At 44.2% G+C, this 26,474-nt stretch overlaps 1 protein-coding gene across 1 annotated transcript in view; it reads left to right on the top strand.

The window, feature by feature from the left end:
- Window positions 1-26,474, top strand: part of CNTNAP2 (contactin associated protein 2) — a 3,253,420-nt gene that overhangs the window by 2,265,868 nt on the left and 961,078 nt on the right. Inside the window, exon 11 of the mRNA XM_073678177.1 lies at window positions 23,072-23,178. Within this exon, the coding sequence (XP_073534278.1) occupies window positions 23,072-23,178 (107 nt within the window). The remainder of the gene's footprint in view (window positions 1-23,071; window positions 23,179-26,474) is intronic.

The raw sequence follows: 26,474 nt of genomic DNA, 5'->3' as shown, positions 1-26,474 counted from the left end.
TTAGATTATATATTAAGATTTTAAAAGCAAAAAAGTAATGGTGAACATACATAACATGACTTTCAGCTCTAGATTGGGAATGCGGCAAGACCTCTAACCAGATGTACAACATAATTACTCTATTTTCTTACTATGATTGATTATATCAGCAATAATGACTATTCTACTGTACTATCCATTTACACATCATAAACTAAGCTAATAAACTAAGCTGAGTTAAGCAACTTAACATGCCAGGTCTAACGACAATTAAAGATTGATGAGAAGCAATATGACATGCTGTTGTTTATTACTCTGTGAGTTTATAAAAAGGTACTTTATTTTAACAGGAAACTGGCATTGACTTGTTCTGAGAGGATTAAAAGGAATCTTTCAGCAGACTTTTGCTATTTAATCTGAGAGCAACATAATGTAGGCATAGAGGGCCTAATTCCATGGATCTGTCAATTATTGGGCTGTGTGTGTGTATGTAGTTTCAATACAAACAATGTTTTATCAGCAGGAGATTATTACTAGATGACTAGGTCTCACATGCAGGTCAATTAGGCTAATCTGTGTTACACCAACCCCGTCACTGATTGGCAGCTTGCTGACAATACATGGTGTATACAAGAATCTGCCAATCAGGGGTGTGGGCATGGTTATACACAGTTCAGTATTCAGAGCACTGCTACATCTACAGCAGAGAAAACAGTGAGTCTATCCAAACTACACACAGCAGCCCAGTAAGTGATACATTTCCGAAATCAGGCTCTCTGCCCGTACATAATGCTGCTCTGAGATTACATAGCAAAACCTGCTGAAATTCTCCCTTTTATTTATACTATTATACACTACTCAAAAAATAAAGGGAACACTTAAACAACAGAATATAACTCCAAGTAAATCAAACTTTTGTAAAATCAAACAGTCCACTTAGGAAGCAACACTGATTGACAATCAATTTCACATGCTGTTGTGCAAATGGAATAGACAATAGATGGATATTATTGGTCCTGCAGGTGGGGACCACAGACCACAACTCAGTACCAATGCTTTCTGGCTGATGTTTTGGTCACTTTTGAATGTTGGTTGTGATTTCACACTCGTGGTAGCATGAAACGAACTCTACAACCCACAGAAGTTGCTCAGGTAGTGCAGCTCATCCAGGATGGCACATCAATGTGAGCTGTGGCAAGAAGGTTTGCTGTGTCTGTCAGCATAGTGTTCAAAGGCTGGAGGCGCTACCAGGAGACAGGCCAGTACACCAGGAGACGTGGAGGGGGCCGTGGGAGGGCAACAACCCAGCAGCAGGACTGCTACCTCGGCATTTGTGCAAGGAGGAACAGGAGGAGCACTGCCAAAGCCCTACAAAATGACCTCCAGCAGGCCACAAATGTGCATGTGTCTGTACAAACGATTAGAAACCGACTCCATGGAGGTGGTATGAGGGCCCGACATACACAGATGGGGGTTGTGCTCACACCCCAACACCGTGCAGGACGCTTGGCATTTGCCACAGAACACCAGGATTGGCAAAGTCGCCACAGGGGCCCTGTGCTCTTCACAGATGAAAGCATGTTCACACTGAGCACATGTGACAGACGTGACAGAGTCTGGAGACACCATGGAGAGCGATCTGCTGCCTGCAACATCCTTCAGCATGACTGGTTTGGCAGTGGGTCAGTAATGGTCTGGGGTGGCATTTCTTTGGAGGGCCGTACAGCCCTCCATGTGCTCACCAGAGGTAGCCTGACTGCCATTAGGTACCGAGATGAGATCCTCAGACCCCTTGTGAGACCATATGCTGGTGCAGTTGGCCCCGGGTTCCCCCTAATGCAGGACAATGCCAGACCTCATGTGTAGAGATGAGCGTTGTTCGACTCGAACTGTTCGCCAATCTCAAATTCGAGCTGTTTTGGGCGGTGTTCGAGCCGTTCGGCGAACACGAACGATTTGAGAAAAATTCGGCTGTTCGAGGTTATGTTCGATAACTGTTCGTGCACCAAAATCATAACTGGATTTTTTCTCAGTAATGATGAAAATTAATGTTAATACGCAGTTTGAGTGTACAGCGGGGTGGGGGGAGGGGCAGGGGATGGATCTCTGCAGGAATAATGAAGATCTCCATTTTTTTTTCTCTTTCCCGCATTTACAGTGGGGAGGTGCAATCTGTCAGCCTATCAGCAGCGCACACACAGAGCGAAGTGCTTTTTTTCACTCAAGCAAGGGCATGTGTCATTGGCAGTGTATGTCACATGTCCTTGCCCTATAAGACCAAGCCATTTTCCCCCGTCGCCACCATTTTCTCACTGCTGCAGCTGCGTGTTAGACGGCACCGCTGTTGCTGTGTGCGCTATACCTTGTTAATTTCAAGCCAATTTTCGCACAAATCTACAGATTGCTTGGGAGTAGGGAATAGTTGTGATTGCAGTCCTTTTAAGGACTAGGTTACAGCATTTCCTACGACTTTTATCAGGCAGGTCTGTGCTCTTAAATAGATAGATTGTGGGAGTAAAGACTAATTGTAATTGCAGTCCTTTTCAGGACTAGGTTACATCAGTTCCTATCAGTTTTTGCCAGGCAGGTCTGTGCCAGTGCTGTGCAAGTTTTTTTCACAGCATTTGGCTGAATCTAGCAAAGCTAATCCTTTTTGGCCTATTGCAGAGTGTGTTAGTCAGTGGAGTAGCCTATCTGTGTTGCAAGATATACCACCTGTGTATAGAATACCAATTTTTTTACTGCACCTAGTGAAGTAAAATCTTTTGGGCATAGCATCATTCTATTAGTCCATCTATACTGACCTCCATCAGGTTGCAAATTGAATATAATTTTTTTCTGCATCTAGCTCTGAAAAAATATTTGGGCTTCTAGCTGTGTGTGGGACTTGTTCTATTAGTCCATCTATACTGACCTCCATCAGGTTGCAAATTGAATATAATTTTTTTCTGCATCTAACCCAGCCAATAGTTTTGGCCTAATACCACAGTTTGGCCACTCAGCTCTGCTCGGTTCCCATCCATTGTTTTTTTGTGCAAACAACTCCAGAGTTGCGAATTAGTTAACCACCAAAATGAGTGGAAAAAGGCCTGCTGCTGGTGGAAAGGGGAATAGGCGTGTTGGGAAGGGGAAAAAAGGTTGTGTCCGTGGGGTAGGTGTTAAAGCAACAGTAACATCTGCAGAAGAAAGACCATCTTCCAGCCAAACTAAAATGTCTACTTCTTTTAGCGGACAATGTGATAAGATCCCTTTCTTACGGCCACGCCAATCGCTACAAATTCCAGATGAGGCACAAAAACAGCAGGTGCTTCAACGGATATCAAGTGCTCCTTTAAGTGGGCTCTCCTCCACATCAACTTCAACATCACAAATACTCCAGTCCTCAAAGGTGTCACCCCAATCGCACTTGCTTCCTCACAGCTCCAAAATCTCCAGCTGCCTGTCTGAGTATGAGGTAGAACAGATGGTTGAGTCTGCAGAGCTGTTTACTCATACTATAGCCTGGGAATCAGAGGTCGACTCCAGCGCTTCTGTGAATCCAGACGAGGAAATGATCTGCACTGATGCCCAGAATCTTTATGAGTCGGATCCAGGACCAGACGCAGAAGGTTCTGACCATAATGTAGACCCTCATTCCCAAACTGTAACTCCTGTTGGTGGAGACAATGAGGAAGACGATGATGAGACTCAAATACCTGATTGGAGAGACAACTTTAGTTTTTTGTCAGGGCAGGAACAGGTTGGCTCTGAGGGCGACGGGTGTGATAATGCACAGGGTGAGGATGATGAGGTTGGAGATCCCACTTACTGTCAACCCACAGTCAGCCAAGAGATGAGGCCAGCAGAGGAGGTGGAGGAAGATGCTAGTGATGACGACGTCAGGTTGCGCCTTCCTGGACAGAGACGTAGTACTGAAAGCACGTCAACAACTGCATCCTCAAACACAACTCTGCCTCTGACCACAAGTCGTGGTGGCTCTTCAGGTCGCATGGGTGCTAAGCCTTGCATAGCCTGGGCATTTTTTCAGATCGATAAAGATGACCCAACTCGTGTTATCTGTAACATTTGTCAGCAAAAGCTAAGTAGAGGCCAAAAAATACATAGTTTGAGTACTTCATGCATGAACCGGCACATGGACATGAAGCATAAGTTTCAGTGGGAAGCTCAGTGTGCTACAATGCGGCCTAGCCGGCCGGGCCAACCACCGTCTGCCATATCTTGTGCATCCGCGGCCTCTTCATCCTCTGTGACTGGGGGGACAGCAGTCATACCTGTTTTGGGGCGCAGACCTGCCAACTCTTTACCCGCAACAGCCAGCATGATTGGCAGGTCATCATTTTCTTTGGAGGTGGTAACACCAGCTGGTGTTGAGCGCTGTCCGACATCGATAGCACCACCTTTGGATCAAGGCAACCTAACATGTCCACCTGCATCTTCCTCACAGACCGGCAGTTTGCCGGGGACACCCTTATCAACCCCGTCTAAGCACAATAGCCAGCCCTCGGTCCCTCAGATGTGGACAAGTAAAAGACCATTTCCTCCTAGCCATGAGAAAGCTAAGAGGTTGAATTTCACCATCTGCAAGCTCTTGGCTACAGAAATGCTGCCTTTCCGCCTGGTGGACACAGAGGATTTTCGAGACCTTATGTCCGTCGCAGTGCCCCAGTACCAGATGCCCAGTCGGCACTACTTCTCAAAGAAAGGTGTGCCTGCGCTCCACCAGCATGTCGCACACAACATCACAGCTTCTTTGAGAAACTCTGTGTGTGACAGGGTGCATTTCACCACAGTCACTTGGACTAGTAGGCATGGACAGGGGCGTTACATGTCGCTGACTGGGCACTGGGTAACTATGGTGACAGCAGGACAAGGGGCTGCTGTCCAAGTCTTGCCGTCCCCATGAGTTGTGCGTCAATCCTCTTTATGTCAAAGTTCCTCCACTGCTTCTGCCTCCTCAACCTCCTCTCGGTCTTCCACCTGCACCCAAAGCCTGTCTGGTCATGCCACAAGCTTTCTAACTGCGCAGAAGGGATCCTGCACACCTCCTTACTATGCTGGTAGTAGGGCTCAACGTCATCAGGCGGTTTTTACTTTGAAATGTCTGGGAAATGTGAGTCACACAGCTGAGGAGTTGTGGTCAGCTCTGGAGAACCAATTTCATGAATGGTTGTCTCCACTGGACCTGAAACCAGGGAAGGCCGTGTGCGACAATGCTGCAAACCTGGGTGCGGCCCTTCGCCGGGGCAATGTCACACACGTGCCTTGTATGGCTCACGTGTTGAACCTGGTTGTCCAGCAATTTTTAGCCCACTATCCCAGACTAGATGGCCTTCTGCAGAGGGCACGGTCACTGTGTGCTCACTTCCGCCGTTCGCATCCCGCAGCTCAGCGACTTACATCTCTACAGAAGTCGTTGGGCCTGCCACTTCACCAGATAAAATGCGATGTGCCTACCCGGTGGAATTCAACTCTGCACGTGTTGCAGCGACTGTGGCAGCACCGACAAGCCCTGGTGCAATATGTTCTGACGTATAGCCTGGGCCAACGAGATCCAGAGGTGGGGCAAATCACGCTGGAGGAGTGGTCTCAGATCAGGGACCTATGCACCCTTCTGCACAGTTTTGAAATTGCGACGAAGATGTTTAGTGCTGACGATGCCATTATCAGCATGACTATTCCGGTGATTTACATGCTGGAGCACATGTTAAACAGAATTCGGAGTCAGGTGGTGGCACAAGAGGAGGTGGAGGAAGTAGAGGAGGAGGAGTTGTATGCAGAAGGGCTAACATCTGCAAGGTCCAGACGGTCGGCCGCACCAAGGCGGCAGGCATGTGAGGGTGGGGGAGATGGTTTTACCAGGGCGCATGGTAGCAGCCAAACTAGTGAGGAAGGTGCAGGAGCCCAGGAAGAAGTGGAGGACGAACTGATGGAAGACTCATCAGATGAGGGAGACCTTGATCACATTTCTGTTGTGCGAGGTTGGGGGGAGAGGACAGAGGAAGGAAGCATGATTGTTACCTCGCCACCAACACAACAGGGACTTGGTGCTCCTGGATGTGCAACACACATGAGTGCCTTCTTGCTGCACTACCTGCAACATGACCCTCGAATTGTGAGAATTAGAAATAATCCTGACTACTGGGTTGCCACACTGTTAGATCCCCAGTACAAAAGTAAATTTGCAGAAATTATTCCTGCCATAGAAAGGGATGCACGCATGCAGGAGTATCAGCAGAGACTGTTGCAGAATCTTACATGTGCTTTTCCACAAAACACCAGTGGTGCACGTAGTGAATCTCACAGTTCCAACTTGCCAACCGTGGGACCGTCAAGTGTTCAGCACTCAAACCGTAACAGAACCACAATATCTGCTGGTAACATCAATTTTGCGGAATCATTTCACCACTTTTTTAGCCCATCCTTTGCAAGGCCACAGGAGACAAGAAGTCTGACACATAGTCAACGCCTAGAGACGATGGTACAGGAGTATCTCCAAGTAAACATTGAAGCCATGACTGTGTCACTGGACCCTTGCTCTTTTTGGGCTTCCAATCTGGATAAATGGCTGGAGCTAGCCACTTACGCCTTGGAGATCTTGTCATGCCCCGCAGCCAGCGTTCTGTCTGAACGTGTGTTCAGCGCGGCTGGTGGTGTGCTGACAGATAAGCGCACGCGGCTCTCCACTGATAATGTAGACAGACTCACGTTCATAAAGATGAACAAATCATGGATCCGAAACGACTTTTCTACCCCTGTGTCATCCTAGGGAGAGTAAAAGCTTGATGATTGGTTAAAATCACCCTGCCAACCGTTTTAAGCTTTCAAATTACTAATCATGTTTATCTGTATCTTGGCTGGAAAATAATTTGGGCTTTGAGGCAGTGTGCGGCACTGATTCTATTAGGCCATCTATAATAAGCTCCACCAGATTTAACATTATTAATCATGTTTATCTGTATCTTGACTGGAAAATAATTTGGGCTTTGTAGCAGTGTGCAGCACTGATCCTATTAGGCCATCTATACTAAGCTCCACCAGATTTAAAATTAATAATAATTTTTAGCTGCATCTAGCCCGGAAAATAATTTTGGGGCTCCGAGATGCGCAAGACACATAAGTGCCTTCTTGCTGCACTACCTGCAACATGACCCTCATATTGTCAGAATTCGAAGTAATTATGACTACTGGGTTGCCACACTCTTAGATCCCCCAAACTTTTCGATCAACCTTTTCATTTTAATAAAGACCAAAAAAATGGTCATTTTTGAAATTATAAGCATTATCAGGTTATTAGAAACTGAAATCAAACAGTTTTCAACTCAAAACTTTATTCTAGGTGATGTTACATTTTCACATAGGACCCCTTGTTCGAAAGGAGCTTCTGAACTCTCTTGTCCATTGAATTTGTCAGGTTTTGGATGGTTTCTGCTTCAATTGTTTTGCATGAGGACAGAATACCCTCCCAGAGCTGTTGCTTAGATGTGAACTGCCTCCCGCCATCATAGACACTCCTTTTGATTATGCTCCAGAGGTTCTGAATGGGGTAGAGGTCAGGGGAGCATGGGGGTCACACCATAAGTTTGTCCCCTTTTATGCCCATATCAGCCAGAGATGCAGATGTTTTATGTGCAGCATGAGATGGTGCATTATCAAGCAAAAAAATGATCTTACTGTGAAATACACGGTTCTTCTTCTTGAACCATGGCAGGAAGTGCTGTTTGAGAAAATCCACATACATTATGGAGTTCATCTTTAGCACCTTCAGGGATCCTAAAGGGGCCGACAATCTCTCTCCCCATGATTCCAGCCCAAAACATTACTCCACCTCCTCCTTGTTGGCGCTGTAGCCGTGTTTGCGTGGGGTGTCCATCAACCAGCCATCCTCCACTCCATCCATCTGGACCATCGAGCGCTGCACGGCACTCATCCGTGAACAAAACAGTTTTGAAATCAGTCTTCATGTAATGTTTGGCCCACTGGAGCCGTTTCTGCTTGTGTGAAGTGGTTAGAGGAGGTCGACAGGATGGCATATGCACAGCTGCAAACCTCTGAAGGATCCTGCATCTTGTTGTTCGGGGGACGTTGGAGGCACCAGCAGCTTCAAAAACTTGTCTGCTGCTATGACAAGGCTTTTTTGCCGCTGCTCTTATAACCTGACGTAATTGCCTGTAGGAAAGAGTCCTCAATTTGCCCTTATCAGCACACACACGTGTGTACTGTGAATCAGCTACATACTTATTGATTGCCAAGACACTTCATCCTGATCATCGCACAATGTTGATTGTAGTCATGCCTTGACCTAAACACTCCACAATTTGTTGCTTCTCAGCAGCCGATAAATCCTTTTTCTTTCCCATTTTGGCAGAAAATGTAGGCTGCTTAATAATGTGAGACAGCCTTCTTAAGTAGTCTTGCCTTTCATTGGACACACCTGCCAAACTAATTAGCACAGGTGTCTGCAATTGCTTAGAGTGATATAAAGAGCCCTGACACACATCACCATCAATGAGTTTAACTGACAAACAAACAAATTCTTCCCTTATCACTCGTAAATAGTGTTGAGCCACCCCCGTAGTTTTCGGGTTCGGTTCGGTTCGTCGAACACCGGGATGTTCGAGGAACTGTTCGTCGAACTGTTCGTCGAACACCTTAGAACACCGTCGAACACCGTTAAAACCAATGGCAGGCAAACAAAAACACATAGAAACACATAGAAAACACCTTCAAAGGTGTCCAAAAGCTGACAAACTGCTCAGAAGACGGTCTCTTTAAAAAAGCCGGCCGGCAATTCAGCAGCGGCATACACTGGTACCCGACAATTTAGACAAGAAGGAATAGAGCCTCACACAAAGATTAGATAGATATAAACATGCCAATCACATATATAATAAGTACAGTGACAGTGTTGCTTACTGTACTTGTCATTTAGTGTAAAGGATTTATTTAAAAAAATAATAGTGTTTTCATGCACCGTCTCTTTAAGAAAGCCGGCCGGCAATTCAGCATCTGTACCCGACAATTTAGAACAGAAAGATAGAGCATCACACATAGATTAGATAGATAGAAACATGTCAGTCACATATATATGAAGTACAGTGACAGTGTTGATTACTGTACTTGTCATTTAGTGTTAAAATAAAGGATTTATTAAAAAAAAAATTGGCGTGGGGTTCCCCGTAATTATAGTCTCTAGCGGAGGTTAAGCAGACGGCTGGGGCAGATGTTTGAAGCCTGGGAAGGGGGTAATACCCACGGAACTTCCCAGGCTACTAATATCAGCACCCAGCTGAATACCTAGCCTTTACTAGCTATTAAAATGGGGACCCCCCCAAAAAAATGACGTGGGGTCCCCCCTATTTTAATAGCTAGCAAAGGCTAGGCAGACAGCTGGGGGCTGATATTAATAGCCCAGGAAGGGTACCATGAATATTGGCCCCCTCCCAGGCTAGAAACACCAGCCGTCAGCCGCCCCAGAAATGGCGCATCCATAGGATGCGCCAATTCTGGCACTTAGCCTCGCTCTTCCCACTGCCCTGTAGTTGTGGCAGTGGGGTAATAGGGCTGGGGTTGATGTCAGCTTATAATGCCAGCTGACATCAAGCCCAGGTTAGTAATGGAGAGGCGTCTATAAGACACCCCCATTACTAACCCCATAGTCAAAGTTAAAAAAAAAACACAAACACCCAGAATAAAGTCCTTTAATTGAAATAAACACACAATTCTTTATTGTTCTAAATTAAACCATACTTACCACCACGCCCATTCCAGCTGAAGCCAACGATCTCCTGCAATAAAAATAAAATAATAAAGCAACCTCATCCTTACCTTTCCATGGTTCCCAGGACCGGTCCAGCTCTGCTACATCGAGATGACAGGCTTGGCCGCAGCAGAACGCTGCCATCCAGCCTGTCATCCCGCAGACACTGAGAAGCGCAGGCATGCTTCCGCTCCTCAGTGTCTCTTTGTGACGGCATAAAGATGAGCCGAGGTCATGTCCAATGAACTCAGCTCACCTCATGCACGTCACTGACAGTGTGGGAAAATTCTCCTGCACTCAGCGCTTCAGCGTGAGAATTTTCCCACGCTGTCAGTGACGTGCATGAGGCTGATATTTAAATTTGGCTCACAAATCGGTGATTGGTTGCGGGCAGCGTCCGCGACCAATCAGCACGGTAGTGTTTAACTTTGGCGGCAAGATCAGTGATTGGTTGCGCGCCAAGACCGCGACCAATCACCGATTTGGGCGCCACATTTAAATATCGGCCGCGACCAATCAGCACAGCGTTGTTTAAATGTGGATCCAAGATCGGTGATTGGTCGCGGACGATATTTAAATTTGGCGCACAAATCTGTGATTGGTCGCGGGCAGCGTCCGCGACCAATCAGCACAGTAGTGTTTAACTTTGGCGGCAAGATCAGTGATTGGTCGCGGTCAAGACGGCGACCAATCACCGATTTGTGACGCACATTTAAATAGCGGCCGCGACCAATTGGATGTCAGCGCAGCTCCCCGGTCCTCCCTTCACACCCTAGCCGCTGATGTCCCCACAGTATCCCCATGGTGTTACAAAGGTCCGGACATTTGTGTTAAAAATCGCTGATTGGTCGCTGGCGCTGCCCGCGACCAATCACCGATTTGGGCGCCAAATTTAAATATCAGCCGCAACCAATCACCGATTTGGGCGCCAAATTTAAATATCCTCCGCGACCAATCACTCATCTTGGCTCCACATTTAAACACCGCTGTACTGATTGGTCGCGGACGCTATTTAAATGTGGCGCCAAAATCGGTGATTGGTCGCGCCCAGCGTCGGCGACCAATCAGCACAGCGGTGTTTAAATGTGGAGCCAAGATTGGTGATTGGTTGCGGCCGATATTTAAATGTGGCGCCCAAATCGGTGATTGGTCGCGGGCAGCGCCCGCGACCAATCAGCGATTTTTAACACAAATGTCCGGATCTTTGTAACACCATGCGGATACTGTGGGGACATCAGCGGCTAGGGTGTCCAGGGAGGACCGGGGAGCGGTGCTACGGGTCGGGATACTTCTGCTGCGAGCAGTCGCTCATCTCCCGGCTTCTCGCAACGGAAGTATCCGACCAGGCAGCGGCGCTCCCCGTTCCTCACCAATACGATTAGCTGATTGGTCGCGCTCTCCGCACGCGACCAATCAGTGATCTTGGCGCTAAAGTTAAACACCGCTCTGCTGATTGGTCGCTGACGCTGCCCGCGACCAATCACCGATTTGGGCGCCACATTTAAATAGCGGCCGCGACCAATCAGCGAGCTTGGCGCCAAATTTAAACAACGCTCTGCTGATTGGTCGCGGACGCTAGACGCGTCCAATCAGTGAGATTGGCGCCAAATTTAAACAACGCTCTGCTGATTGGTCGCGGACTCCAGCCGCGACCAATCAGCGAGATTGGCGCCAAATTTAAACCCCGCTCTGCTAATTGGTCGCGGATGCCGGCCGCGACTAATCAGCATTATTGGCGCCAAATTTAAACACCGCTCTGCTGATTGATCGCGGTCGCCGTCCGCGACCAATCAGTAGTATTGGCGCCAAATTTAAACCCTGCTCGGCTGATTGGTCACGGTTGCCGGCCGCGACCAATCAGCAGTATTGGCGCCAAATTTAAACCCCGCTCTGCTGATTGGTCACAGTTGCCTTCCGCGACCAATCAGCGATTTTGACGCCAAATTTAAACACTGCTCTGCTGATTGGTCGCGGCCGGTGATTGCGACCAATCAGCATTATTGGCGCCAAATTTAAACCCCGCTCTGCTGATTGGTCGTGACCGCCGGCCGCGACTAATCAACATTGTTGCCGCCAAATTTAAACACCGCTCTGCTGAATGGTCGAGGTCGTGACCAATCACCATTATTGGCGCCAAATTTAAACACCGCTTTGCTGATTGGTCGCGACCACAACCTATCAGCATTATTGGCACAAAATTTAAACCCCGCTCTGCTGATTAGTCGCGACCGCCGGCCGTGACCAATCAGTGATATAGTCGCCAAATTTGAACACCGCTTTGCTGATTGGTCGCGGTTGCTGGCCGCGACCAGTCAGCGATTTTGGCGCCAAATTTAAACACCGCTCTGCTGATTGCGCCGGGTCTGCCGCATACATATTCTAGAATACCCGATGCGTTAGAATCGGGCCACCATCTAGTTTCATGAAATAATTTAAAAAAAAATTGACGTGGGGCTTCGCACTATATTTGTGTCCAGCCAGGTACAGCAGGCAGGAACGGGCTGCCCCCAACCACCAGCTGCCTATTTGTACCTGGCTGGACACAACAATATAGGGAAGCCCTTTTTTTCTTAATTATTTCATGAATTTCATGAAATAAATAAAAAAAAAAATACGTGGGGCTTCGCCCTAGTTTTGTGTCCAGCCAGGTACAACTAGGCAGCTGGGGGCTGGAATCTGCAGCGCAGGGAGGCCCAAGCTTTCTGGGTCCCCCCAGCTGCAAATTGCAGTCCGCAGCCACCCCGGAAAATGGCGAGTTCATAGAAGCGCCATCTTCTGGCGCTGTACCCAACTCATCCAGGGCCCTGGTGCGGTGGCTCACTGGGTAATAAAGGGGTTAGGGCCAGCTTGGCATTATCAGCTGGCCCTAAGCCCAAAATTCATGGGGTCACGCCAATATTAGACATGACCACTATGAATTTCTAGTAAAGTATTTAAAAAAAACACAACACCCAGAAAAAAGTCATTTAATTGAAATAAACACACAATTCTTTATTGTTCTAAATTAAACCATACTTACCATCACGCCCATTCCAGCTGAAGCCAACGATCTCCTGCAATAAAAGAAAAATAATAAAGCAACCTCATCCTTACCTTTCCATGGTTCCCACGATGGCTCCAGCTCTGCTACATCGAGATGACAGGCTGGACTGCAGCAGAACGCTGCCATCCAGCCTGTCATCCCGCAGACACTGAGAAGCGCAGGCATGCTTGCGCTCCTCAGTGTCTCGCTGTGACGGCATCCAGATGAGCAGAGTTCATGTCCAATGAACTCAGCTCACCTCATGCACGTCACTGACAGCGTGGGAGAATTCTCCTGCACTCAGCGCTTCAGCGTGAGAATTCTCCCACGCTGTCAGTGACGTACATGAGGTCAGCTGAGTTCAATGGACATGAATGAGCTCACCTCATGCACGTCACTGACAGCGTGGGAAAATTCTCCTGCACTCAGCGCTTCAGCGTGAGAATTTTCCCACGCTGTTAGTGACTTGCATGAGGTGAGCTCATTCATGTCCAATGAACTCGGCTCACCTCATGCACGTCACTGACAGCGTGGGAAAATTCTCACGCTGAAGCGCTGAGTGCAGGAGAATTCTCCCACGCTGTCAGTGACGTGCATGAGGTGAGCCGAGTTCATTGTCGGCTCATCTTTATGCCGTCACAGCGAGACACTGAGGAGCGCAATCATGCCTGCGCTTCTCAGTGTCTGCGGGATGACAGGCTGGATGGCAGCGTTCTGCAGCGGTCCAGCCTGTCATCTCGATGTAGTAGAGCTGGAGCTGTCCTGGGAACCATGGGAAGGTAAGGATGAGGTTGCTTTATTATTTTTCTTTTATTGCAGGAGATCGTTGGCTTCAGCTGGAATGGGCGTGGTGGTAAGTATGGTTTAATTTAGAACAATAAAGGATTGTGTCTTTATTTCAATTAAAGGACTTTATTCTGGGTGTTTGTGTTTTCTTTTAACTTTGACTATGGGGTTAGTAATGGGGGTGTCTTATAGACGCCTCTCCATTACTAACCTGGGCTTGATGTCAGCTGGCATTATAAGCTGACATCAACCCCAGCCCTATTACCCCACTGCCACCGCTACAGGGCAGTGGGAAGAGCGAGGCTAAGTGCCAGAATTGGCGCATCCTATGGATGCGCCATTTCTGGGGCGGCTGACGGCTGGTGTTTCTAGCCTGGGAGGGGGCCAATATTCATGGCACCCTTCCTGGGCTATTAATATCAGCCCCCAGCTGTCTGCCTAGCCTTTGCTAGCTATTAAAATAGGGGGGACCCCACTTTATTTTTTTTGGGGGGTCCCCCATTTTAATAGCTAGTAAAGGCTAGATATTCCACTGGGGGCTGATATTAGTAGCCTGGGAAGCTCCGTGGGTATTACCCCCTTCCCAGGCTTCAAACATCTGCCCCAGCAGTCTGCTTATCCTCCGCAAGAGCCTATAATTACGGGGAACCCCACGCCAATTTTTTTTTAAATAAATCCTTTATTTTAACACTAAATGATAAGTACAGTAATCAACACTATCACTGTACTTCTTATATATGTGACTGACATGTTTCTATCTATCTAATCTATGTGTGATGCTCTATTCCTTCTATTCTAAATTGTCGGGTACAGATGCTGAATTGCCGGCCGGCTTTTTTAAAGAGACAGTGCATGAAAACACTATTATTTTTTTTAATAAATCCTTTACACTAAATGACAAGTACAGTAAGCAACACTGTCACTGTACTTCATATATATGTGACTGACATGTTTCTATCTATCTAATCTATGTGTGATTCTCTATTCTTTCTATTCCAAATTGTCGGGTACCGATGCTGAATTGCCGGCCGGCTTTTTTAAAGAGACGGTGCATGAAAACACTATTATTTTTTTGATAAATCCTTTACACTAAATGACAAGTACAGTAAGCAACACTGTCACTGTACTTCATATATATGTGGCTGACATGTTTCTATCTATCTAATCTATGTGTGAAGCTCTATTCTTTCGGTTCTAAATTGTCGGGTACCGGTGTATGCCGCTGCTGAATTGCCGGCTTTTCATGTTTCACTGTTGGCACTGGTCCCATCGATTTGGGCAATCACTGTAATGTCACAACCACCATGGCTGTGGCATTACAGTGAGTGGCAGACAATCCCTGCATGATTGGTGCTCTAAATAGCGTCAGACATGCAGGACAAGCTTTTGGTGCACGAACAGTTATCGAACATAACCTCGAACAGACGAATTTTTTGCAAATCGTTCGGGTTCGTCGAACAACTCGAACACCGCCCAAAACAGCTCGAATTTGAGATTGGCGAACAGTTCTAGTCGAACACCGCTCATCTCTACTCCTAAACACTTTTTGCATAATAATTTGGAACACAGTGTACATGTGCTTTTCCACAAAACACCAGTGGTTCACGTAGTGAATCTTACAGTTCTAACTTGCCAACCGTGGTCTGTATGAAGTTGTTCAATAAAGGCCCAAAATTAAGATAACATAGATGGGAGAGGTCTCTATGAATAGGAATTCCTAAGTATTTGATACCCTGTGAGGGCCAGGCAAAGGGAAAGTTGGACTGGATGGAATCCTATATGGATTTGGGGAGGGAGACATCGAGGGCCTCAGACTTCGCTGCATTGATTTTAAAATTTGACCATGTAACAAAGTGATCTATTTCAGCCATAACAGCATGGATGGATATATGTGATTGAGTGATATATACTAGGACATCATCAGCAAATAGAGAGCACTTGTACTCAGTGCCTCCCACCTCAATCCACCTAATATTGGGGTTATGGCGAATTGATGAGAGCAGGTGCTCCGTCACTAGGAAGTATAAGAGAGGGGACAGAGGACATCCCTGCCTTGTCCCATTGGTGATTGTGAAAGGTGATGAAAATGTTCTGATGCACCCCCTGGGCCTTGGGACACCCGGAGCCGGACCCTTTTTGGTGGATGCTGGTGGTTGTAGTCTTCGTGGCGGCGACCCGGTTCCGTGGCTCAGGGTGGTCAAACCAGTGGCGGAACTATTTATGTGGTTTTGATGTTTAAATGTCCGACTACGCCACCCGTGGATTGCGGTCAGAGTGAACCGCCACTGCAGAGCAGACCGCTGAGGCTGGTGTTGTGGGTGCAGCAGAGCGTAGCATAACTCCCCACGGGAGGAGTATAGCCTCAGGGCAGTGTATGCGGAGGATGGGGGTGATGGTGCCGGGCAGCAGCAGTAACGACACGGAGTCAGTGATGCAGTCCAGGGCCTTTACTCACAGTTCTTATTATCCAGACCACGTCTGCAGGTAACGGCTGCCCACGTCGTACTGTGCTCACCAGGTGAGGGGCTCAGACAACTCCCAGATAACTTTGGAGCGCTTCACAGGACCCCCTTTGTGTGTCCTTTGTCTGGCCTTTCTTACCAACCCTTCTGTCCGGCTGCCTCGGGCCTCCTCTTGGTAAACTTGGCGCCAGTTTCCCTGACCCTATGTGGTGCCTTCCTAGCGGGTGTAGCGAGGGGCTGCACCACATAAAATGTCACAGCCTCCGGTTTCTAGCTGAGGGTTGTTTCCTGCCTCCACTAGTTTCGGGGACCGGTCTCTCCCTTTGGCCTGACCCCTCCACGCAGGTGGATTCGGGCGTGCGGTGGCGACTCGCCAGTCCGCACCCCTGGGATCCCTTCATTCCTCGTTCCTGGAGCCTTCTCTGCTCCTCTTCCTTCCTTCTCCCTCTTCCAGGCCTGGGCCTCTGTTACTAGGCCCGCCTCCGGAGCAGAGCTCATGCAGAGCCCCTGCTCCCTGCCACTTCTGCTCAGACTTCTCTGCACTGGACTAAGATGGTGCCCACCTTTTATACTCCCTTCTCAATGCACCCAGGAACTGCTTCCTCCCTGCTCCTGCACTACAGGGTTCCCCTTCCTCAGTGTTCCCTACCCCCACTCCAGCCAGGGACAGGGACTGTCGTGCCCATCTCAAAGGCATATTGGTCGCCCTGCCCCACGGCAATATGGTGTAATGCATGCAGGTGTCGGGTCCTGATCCACACTCCATCCTTACCTGAGAGTGAGATATCACACCTCTGGGTGAGGTGCAATACCTCTGTAGCAACCGAGCCCTCAGGGTGCTACAGTTCCATTTATCTTCAGCCTAGTTGATGTATTGTGATACAGGGCCGTGATTTTGGCTATAAAAGGGTCCCCTAGACCCCTATCCCCAAGCTTTTTAAGAGAATCATATATGGCGTGCCAGGAGACTCTATGGAATGCTTTCTCAGCATCCAACGAGAGTATCTAATTACAAATTTTTAACTGCATCTAGCCCAGGAAATACTTTGTGCCTAGTAGCAGTGTCTGCTAGTCAGCGGATTATCCCGGCTGTTAAGCAAGCTACACCACCTGTAGTTTGGACACTTTATTTTTTCAAAGGAAATGCTTCAGGACCACGGGATACTCAGTGAAGAGCATCAGGAGGCACACCAAGGCATAGGGGCTGGGACTGGCAGTAGGATGCCTTGCGGTGGACAGCCGAGCTCGATCCTTATAAAAGCTTTTTAACTGCAGCAGCTTTAGTGAACGCTACTGGAGCTGGAATTACGCGGCTGCTGGCATGAGACTTGCCCTCCAATAGATCCTTGTAAATGGATTTAAAGTGTATTCATTCAAATTAGAGAGACAATTTAAATTAAAAAGCGTAGAGCTGCCTCCACAACAGGGGGGCTCGCTCGACCCACCAGCGGACAGGCACCAGTATTGGGAGAGGGGGGCTGGCCGTCAGGGTTCACCGCGGCTCTGGCACAAAACCGGCGACACGGAGGTGGCACGGGCAGGAGTGGACTGAACGTGTCGGCTTCTCACTTTTTGGATTTTAGAAAGGCATGACATGCCTATATCTGTGTCTCCCCCTCCTTTTACTCCTCCACCTCTTTTCTTTTCGCATGACTATATGTACTTGTCACTTTTCCATGTGTTAGTTATGTCTTCTGAGCAGTTTGTCAGCTTTTGGACACCTTTGAAGGTGTTTTCTATGTGTTTCTATGTGTTTTTGTTTGCCTGCCATTGGTTTTAACGGTGTTCGAAGGTGTTCGACGAACAGTTCGACGAACAGTTCGGCGAACACACGGGTGTTCGACGAACCGAACCGAACTCGAACACTACGGGGGTGGCTCAACACTACTCATGTGGCTGGAGTGTGTCAGCAGTTCCTGCAAGATGAAGGCATTGAAGCTATGGACTGGCCCGCCCGTTCACAAGACCTGAATCCGATTGAGCACATCTGGGTCATCATGTCTCGTTCCATCCACCAAAGTCACGTTGTACCACAGACTGTCAAGGAGTTGGCAGATGCTTTAGTCCAGGTCTGGGAGAAGATCCCACAGGAGACCATCCGCAACCTCATCAGGAGCATGCCCAGGCATTGTAGGGAGGTCATACAGGCACATGGAGGCCACACACAATACTGAGCCTCATTCTGACTTGTTTTAAGGAGATTACATCAAAGTTGGATCAGCCTGTAGTGTGTTTTTCCACTTTAATTTTGGGGGTGACTCCAAATCCAGGCCTCCATTGGTCAATAAATTTGATTTCCATTGATGATTTTTGTGTGAGTTTGTTGTCAGAACATTCAGCTTTATACAGAACAAAGTATTCAATGAGAATATTTCATTCATTCAGATCTAGGATGTGTTATTTGAGTGTTCCCTTTATTTTTTTGAGCAGTGTACTTTAGTATGTCAATTTTGGATCATTTAAAAAAAAATCTTGAACTTTTTATTTTAGCTTAGTCTAGTTAGTGTTTTTTAAATCAAAATCAATAGAAGAATTAACACAATTCCCCAATTTAGGTTGCTGCACGCTACACTATTCTTTATCTGATGGCTGATAAAATTTCCAATAAAGACTATGGAGAGTCCAACTCAATTGTGAGGAACCTCACTAGTGTATTTATGTTAGCAGCAATGTTATTCAGTGCTCCATGTACATAGTAATCAATAATAACAGTGACTCTTTATCTGCCTTAGGTATCTAAATCTTGCCAAGAAAGTGATAAGGGACCAAGACCGCTGGTTTTGCAAAGGAAATGTAAAAAATGATGAGCACATTATAAAATATCAAACTAGAAAGGGTTACAAAGTAATTTTTGAGACCTTGTTTTCATGAATGCTAACATTTGGTGTTATTTCTATGGGCATGATAGTGAAAAAAAAGTGGGAAATTTATGCCATAACTGATCTCATGATATTTTATGGGATGTTTCCCAGTTATCTGGTGAATATCTAGCACCAGACCTGTCCCAGATCCACATAAAAGAATTGTTAATGTACCTTTGGACACTTAAGTGGTGCACAACTTTGCATCAGTTCTATTCAGTCCTGACCTAAAGCAACAGGCTGAAAGCATCTGATATATGAAAACCCGGCCTAAATACTTGTGACTTCATCAAAGGCATTATTAGACCTTCTTGGAACAGGAGGTATTTAAAAATGTCTGAACTGTTCAAGGATACAAGTCTATGAACAAAAACATCATCAACCAGTTAAATATACTATTGGCCATGATTTTCTGTTTCAGAACACCTTTTTGAGGGAATCACATGTTATGCTTTGTAAAATAGATAAAAAATCTTTTGTGGATCAAGACAATGATCCACAGAAAAAAATCAAGTCTACAGTACATATAAATGGAGGTTAAATTAACACATTTTTTGATTCACCATGTGAAAGCCTAAACACCATATCTAATTAAAGTATTTGGGTATTTGTGGGTTACACAAGGATATATTTTCCTTAAACTTTCCTATGAAAGATTGTCAATCATAGTCAGCATTTAGTAGGCAGTTCAAGATATTCAAAGTGATGCTACTTGATATTTAGTTTAGGTGATAAATACTTTTTCACATAATTAAAAAAAAGATGAAAAATAATATTGATACTTGAAGATAATAAGACAATGTTTCATATGAAGATGACCCATCTTGCATGTTGTGTACTGATGTTGTAATACTTCACTTTTTTCTATTCTGCACCCAACACTGTTAATTTTTTTGACTTTTGCTTATGCATAAATTAATTTGTGTTTTTTTGCACCTTAAAATACAATGTAGCCTTTTAAATGATGTATTGATTTGATTTGGAAATATTTTTGTAATACATATCTGGCATGGATTACTTTCCAAATTGGTGCAGGAAATAATAAGGCCATGGAGAATAAAACTACAAGAAGCAATCAAAATTGTCTTCAAAATATTTGTGTCCCAAAGGCAGATTTGTAGAAATACATTTTTTTATTTTTACAACTTGCGCCTCCAATCACAGCTAATTATGCAACAATACTCCAGACAAAAGCAAAACGCTGCTCTTCAGTAACATCTAGATATATAAAATCTAATTGCATCTCTGGTGCACCCATGTCAGGCATTGAACTGAAAGGAGTAGAACTTATATACACGAATGCAAGTCTTTTCTGCTTTCACAAAAGTTTAATTTTGCAAAAATTTGCAACTTTTTGAAATCTTGTGTCACTCATTACAATTTTGAAATGCATGTGTGCATGTGAAGGTGGGGGAGTGGATGAAGGAGTTAGACATGGCAACTCATGCAAATAGGTCTAATCCTGATTAATGAATATTAAACATGCTTCAAAAGCCATTAAAGTCTCAATTCTCACATCAGTAGGAAGCTGGTGGAATAACTGGAGAAATATCTTTGAAGCAGAAGTGTTATATTTAAAAATGTATCAAGCATCATGCTAGAAATTTTACAAAACTTGGCACAAACAATGGCAATGCGGGCTCGAGAAAGGTTCTGCTCATTTTAAATCTCCCCCATTGAGTGCATATACAGATTCTTTTTAAGATATGCAATATATTCAAAGTCCAGATAGAAAAGCCAGAGGCTAAAGTAAATAATTTATTTAATCTTATTAAAATAGTGGTACATAGGGGAATTGCAAGCCATAAACAATGCCAAAATGCATATGTTTGCTATCATCATATGTGATTCCCCTATGTACCACTATTTTAATATGAAATAATATAATCTATATGTTATGGGATGAGTGGAACCATGAAAGTTTGGGTTCTGGTTCCTGACCGAACCTTAGTCCAAAGTACGGTTCGACTACCAGAACTGTACCCGATCTTGAGCCTGAACCCGAATCCCATTGAAATCAATGGTGACCCAAACTTTGGAGCTGGAAAATCTCTCTCTCTGTGGAAAGTGTATTCAATAGTGTTGAGCGAGTATGTTCTGTCCGAATATGCTCGGGCCGACCTCCGAGTATTTACAGCTGCTCGGTGATGTGTTTGAATCGCTCCCGTGTGCATGATTTCCAACTATTTGACAGCTTTATTACATGGGAGGAATGTGTAAGAAATAGACATTTCTCACATGTAATAAAGCTGTCAAACAGTTGCAAATCCTGCACATGGGAGCGATTCAACCATATCACCGAGGAGCTATAAATACTCGGAGCTCGGCCTGAGCATACTCGGCGAAAGGGTTAATAGAACATACCCGCTCAACACTAGTATTTAACCATTGGAGCCCTAAAGTCCAAGTAACAGTGCCTCATCAAAAAAAAACAAAAAGGGCCCTTAGAATCTGTAGGGCTTCAGTCTAATCAGCGTTCTTAATGATAAAGCCCTGGTTAAAAGTCCACCTGACCCTTTTATTCTTCAAGAAATAAGCCATTTCCAGAGCTGGGACTCTATCCTCTATAGCCATTGACACCACATGAATGCTTGATAGAGCCAAATGTTCATGCATATGAAGGAGTTGGGAGAGCTAGCTTTTAGCCAGATGAAGATGGCACTGTAAGGAAAATGGTAAAAAATAAATAAGGATTCAACTATAAAACAAAGGAAACTCGTTTTTTCTTCTGCAGCCTAATAATAGAATACAATTAATTAATAGGGGGTTTAACTTACTGATATAGTTGTGTTAGCCCAGGTGCCCTGATCTGCTGATCCCGATCCGTCCTGGACTCCATTCAGTTTGTTTCAGGAGTCCATTAGGACAATTTTTCCTATTTTCCTGTGTCCCCATGAAGCCACAGCAGCGTATGACAGGGGATATCTTACTGCTTATTTCTGTGCTTGAAAATGGCTCTATTGATGAGCTGAAACTTAGAATTTATTTATGACTTTGGTGAATAAAGAACACAGTTTTCTTTAATCCTGGTTGTATCTATTTCTATTTCTTTGACCTGAGTCAACGTCTTGGAAACTTTCCATCGATTCTGGTAGAATTTCCTCCAGTGCTGCTCCCTGTTTGTGTTAGTTAGTGCCTATTACAATCCAGGTCAGTCCCCATTACACATTGCTCCGGTCACATGCCAAAATAGAAAAAGCTGGAATGAAGTACCTTGGACCTTGGATCAAGGGGTTACCAGCAAATCCAAACAACTGGGCTTACTATAGTAGTTATGGTTTAACATTTTCTATTTAAATCTTCTTTCACCTTCATTTTCCCTGGAAAACCTCTTTGGTAAAATGAAAAAAAAATACTTGAAACATTCCCTTCCAAATTAGACAAGGAGTTCCAACAAATATTGGTGTTTCCTATAGACAGGTATTGATATAATGTGATGTGTCTAGCTGACTCTAAGCACACCACCATTAATAATTGTAACAGGCGTGATTTATGGGCAGCATCTCTCTCCAGGTATATAAGTCAGTATTTTCTTTCTTTATTTCTGTATAAGGAGCCCGTGCCTGCGGCTGGCATGAATGAACTTGAAAAGGAAGAAAGTATCAGAGATTGAATCATTCCAACTTCTGTTATAAGATTTGCTGTTTAATGCCTTTTTTTTCTTAGTCGAATGCCCATGCTTTGCAATGCAGGCTGATTATTTTCTGTTAAAGCCAGCAGGCACACAGCCACCTCATTACCTTTTTTACTGATGAGAAGTAGCCTCTGAAAATCATTGCAATCTCTCCGTACGCTGTTAAACTTCCCTGATATCTTACAAGTCTCGGGCCCAACCATTGAACAGAAAAGGTTCACAAACATGTCTCTTCTTGTTCTTTTCTAATGTCTGCACTTGTGTTTCTGCCAATTATGGAGTTTGGAGAAGCTAATCTAGCCCATCAGCCTGTGCCCTGATGTGCTTCTTGAATTAAGATGGCTGTTATTAGTCTTGCCATGCCTCACCTTTTGTGCAATTGGCATATACCGTCACATTTCATTACGATCTCTTTGTGCTAATGAGGATTAATTACTACTGTGTATAAAAACTGCCAAGGGTATTTGCTCTAATATACTACTTGGGCAGCTTGAAATTTGGTCACTTAAAATACTAATTTATATCTTATTTATCTGATTTTTCTCTTATTTTATCTATTTTCTTTGACAGATGTGTCCCTAATAATTGTGAACATGGAGGCAAGTGCACTCAGACATGGGACACCATAACTTGCAACTGCGATGGAACAGGATACACTGGTGCCACATGTCATAATTGTAAGTACGACAGTTTCTCCTGCCCATAGAGAATATAAATATTAATATGATTTTTTATTTCCCTCATACATATAAACTGGACCACACATGTAATGACTGCCACCTTTAGCAAAAAATAAATATATATATATTTTATTTTTTTTTGCTGTAGGTGGCAGTCATTACATGTGTGGTCCAGTTTATATGTATGAGGGGAATCAAATATATAAATATATATTCACGTGTACTATGTCAATGGTTATGAATAAGAAGGACTATTTTGATAAGATGAAATAATCAATTTGACAAGATTTATTTTAAATGGCGCAGTTAATTATGTATAAGTCAGACTCCTACTTTTTTGACACTTTTTTGAAAAATGGGAAGAACATTTTATTATGCCAACATTTTCAACTCTTTTAGACCACAAAAATGTGATATAAAAATGTTGATTAATCTCCTCTCAGTGTTTAAGCAGTTTCCAAAAGTTTCTTTGGAAAATAATTATTCTGCTTTAAACAGAACTTTCCGAGTATCCACATGCTCCAGCAAACTTGTGGACATATCCCCCATGAGCTGATCCTCAGATTTATGCGGAGAATACTGAGCCTTGAGTTACTGTAAATGTCTAATTTTACCTAGCTACATAAAAGCAGCATTTGTTGTATCTCTGGGGTCTTTCATTTTAGTCAAAGGATGACTGCATTATTGCAAGGGACACTTTCAAGTTCAACATGTCTGTCACTTTGGGATATCCATGTTGCACGATTGGTCTATCATATGCATTTGCCTTGATATTAAATTGTATATGGTTAACAAATGTTAAATGGTACAAAAAAATCTGACTTAATTATAAAGGAGAGTTATGTTGGTTTACAAAGCTTCAGTAAAGCTAGATCTAGGTTTACCAAACTGCATTGTTGAAGGGAAGTACAGATATAAAAAATGTCCCGTTCAAGCTTTTATTATGCATTCATGTAAAAAAAGATGCAAGATGAAAATAAAAAATCAAGTTTTAAAATTAAGTGATTGCTTTTTATAATGCAGTCACCACATTTCATATATCAACCCATTTTGATGTCTTGAGGAAATGCCCACAAAAATAGCAATTTAATTAGTGAAGTACAGTAGCAAATGTTTCCTTAATCTACAGGAACGACACACTACATTGGGTCTAGGAGACAATAAGTAGCCTACTTAGCCTTCCCGATCATGAAGTACAGTTGCATCATATGTTGGGAAGGGTTTAATGGTTGTGCTGTATTTCGTTCATGCTTCATTATAATTATTTAATATCTCCATATAGGTGTGCACTCGGTTATTATTATTACCTTTTTTGTCTTGCAACCATGTCATGATAAATTAATTTACATTGTTAAAAATGTGAATTCTGAATAATTTACATTCTAAAAAATGAAAATGCGCCTCCTTGTGCACAAAACTTACTCCATTTGGGGGCTGGATTTGTGGTGTCATATATTTGACAAGTGGGGGCTGCCAGGCCATCATCTCACTCTATCTCTGCCCACTTTGTCGGAACTGGGCGAAAAGGGTCAGAAAGCTCCAAAAGTTGCAACATTTTAGTGTAGCCTGACATTACACCAAAGTTTTACAACTTTACTAAGCTTATATTACACAAGAAATCTGGCGTAATAGCTTGATGAATTGTGCCACTTGCCTTCTGTTAATACTACCTGATAAATCTCTGCTAGTCTGGTTCCTTTTTAAGCCTTCTATATAGGCATGCAGGTCATAGAAAGTTGAATAAAATGATTCCTTGATATTTGTGATCTGATGTTTTATTCCAGAGAAATCCTTTTTTTATTCTTGAGTTGTTAAGAACTATGGGCCGGACATAGATCTTCCTGAGAATCTGCCTCCAGAGCTTTTATTAAATGAAAGGGGGAGTTACCAGTATTATTCCTTGGGAATAAGATATCACAGCTCTCAGATCCCTGATATCAAGGTCTCATTTTACTCAACTTTTATGACCTGCGTGCACATACAGTATAGACAGCTTACAATAGTTCATCCTATGACAAATTCTCTTTAAATCTTACTAATGTCAGAGTGACTTGACCATAGAAATGGATGGTAAGTAACCCAATAGTAACCAACAGCTCATTTAATAACAGAGTGCACTGACAGACTTTTCACTTTATTAAAATGAAAAATTGGTCCAAAAATTAATCCTCTTAGTCATTTGTGATCAGATATATCCCAGAATAAAAACATAATGTGTAGATACACTGCAGTACTGTATATACATAGTAATACATGTAAAAACCATCCCATCTCGACAAGGTGTAGCCAATCAGGATGGTTCCTAACTCTAGTAAATGAGGACTATTCTGATTGAGTACACCTTGTCGCGGTGGCATGGCTTCTACACTTGTTTGATAAAAAATGTTAATGGGAAGCTGTCATGGAAAAAATAGATTAACTGCGTTCTGAAGTTGCCTGACACCTGCACTGAGAGTTTTACTGCCGTGAGTAAATAAACTTTATTCTTCAGCCTCAGCAATAGAGCCGGCTGTCAGTCAGTGTCGGGCGTGGTTACAGCTCACTATGCACTGAGTGGCGGTTGAAGCCGTGCCGGCCCACCCCTATGATCAAAACCCCGCTGCCGGGAGGAAAAAAGTAAATTTTCTCTAAGCTTTCTAGAATAGCGCATGCACCTCTTCATGAATCAGAAGCGTATGACTCCAGCATGCCCCCTCATAAAGATTGGCAAGAACAATATTATTCCTCATGAATCAGGCCCTAGGTTTTATGCAAGGTTATATTTTTTTGCTACTGCTCACAACGTACATGTGTATATGCATATTACACTTATACTTACCGGTATACATGCATATTTCACTCATACTTCCTGTGTGCTTGCCCTTATATTTGCTTTAATTTGTGATATGGCAGAACTCTCTGTGCAGAACACTGACACAAACTGATCGTGTTCCTGTAGAAAGATGACAACTGGTGATCAGAATTGAAATGTTGTTTTCTAGAGAAGTAATTATCTATTTTTTTTTTTTCATGACAAACACACCTGGTTAGTTCAAATAGTCAGAGGCTAAGAAAGATCTCTGCACTCTATATTCAAGTAATTTCTACTTCTATGATTAAGGGTGCCTGCAGACACCCTTATATGCATGAAAAATCGTCTGAGTTTTATGTGCTGTCTATGTGTATATTTTTTACATCCATGTGACATCCATGTGCAATCCATGTGACATTCATGTGCGATCCATTTTTCATACAACTACATTAAAACATGTGTATGATGAAGTACAGTTTCCTAGGTTTATAATAGAAATGTA

This window comes from Phyllobates terribilis, unplaced genomic scaffold, assembly GCF_046119375.1.
Source record: "Phyllobates terribilis strain yellow unplaced genomic scaffold, ASM4611937v1 Scaffold_4__5_contigs__length_816908805, whole genome shotgun sequence".
Lineage (NCBI taxonomy): Eukaryota > Metazoa > Chordata > Amphibia > Anura > Dendrobatidae > Phyllobates > Phyllobates terribilis.
This window is presented reverse-complemented; position numbering and strand designations above follow the sequence as displayed.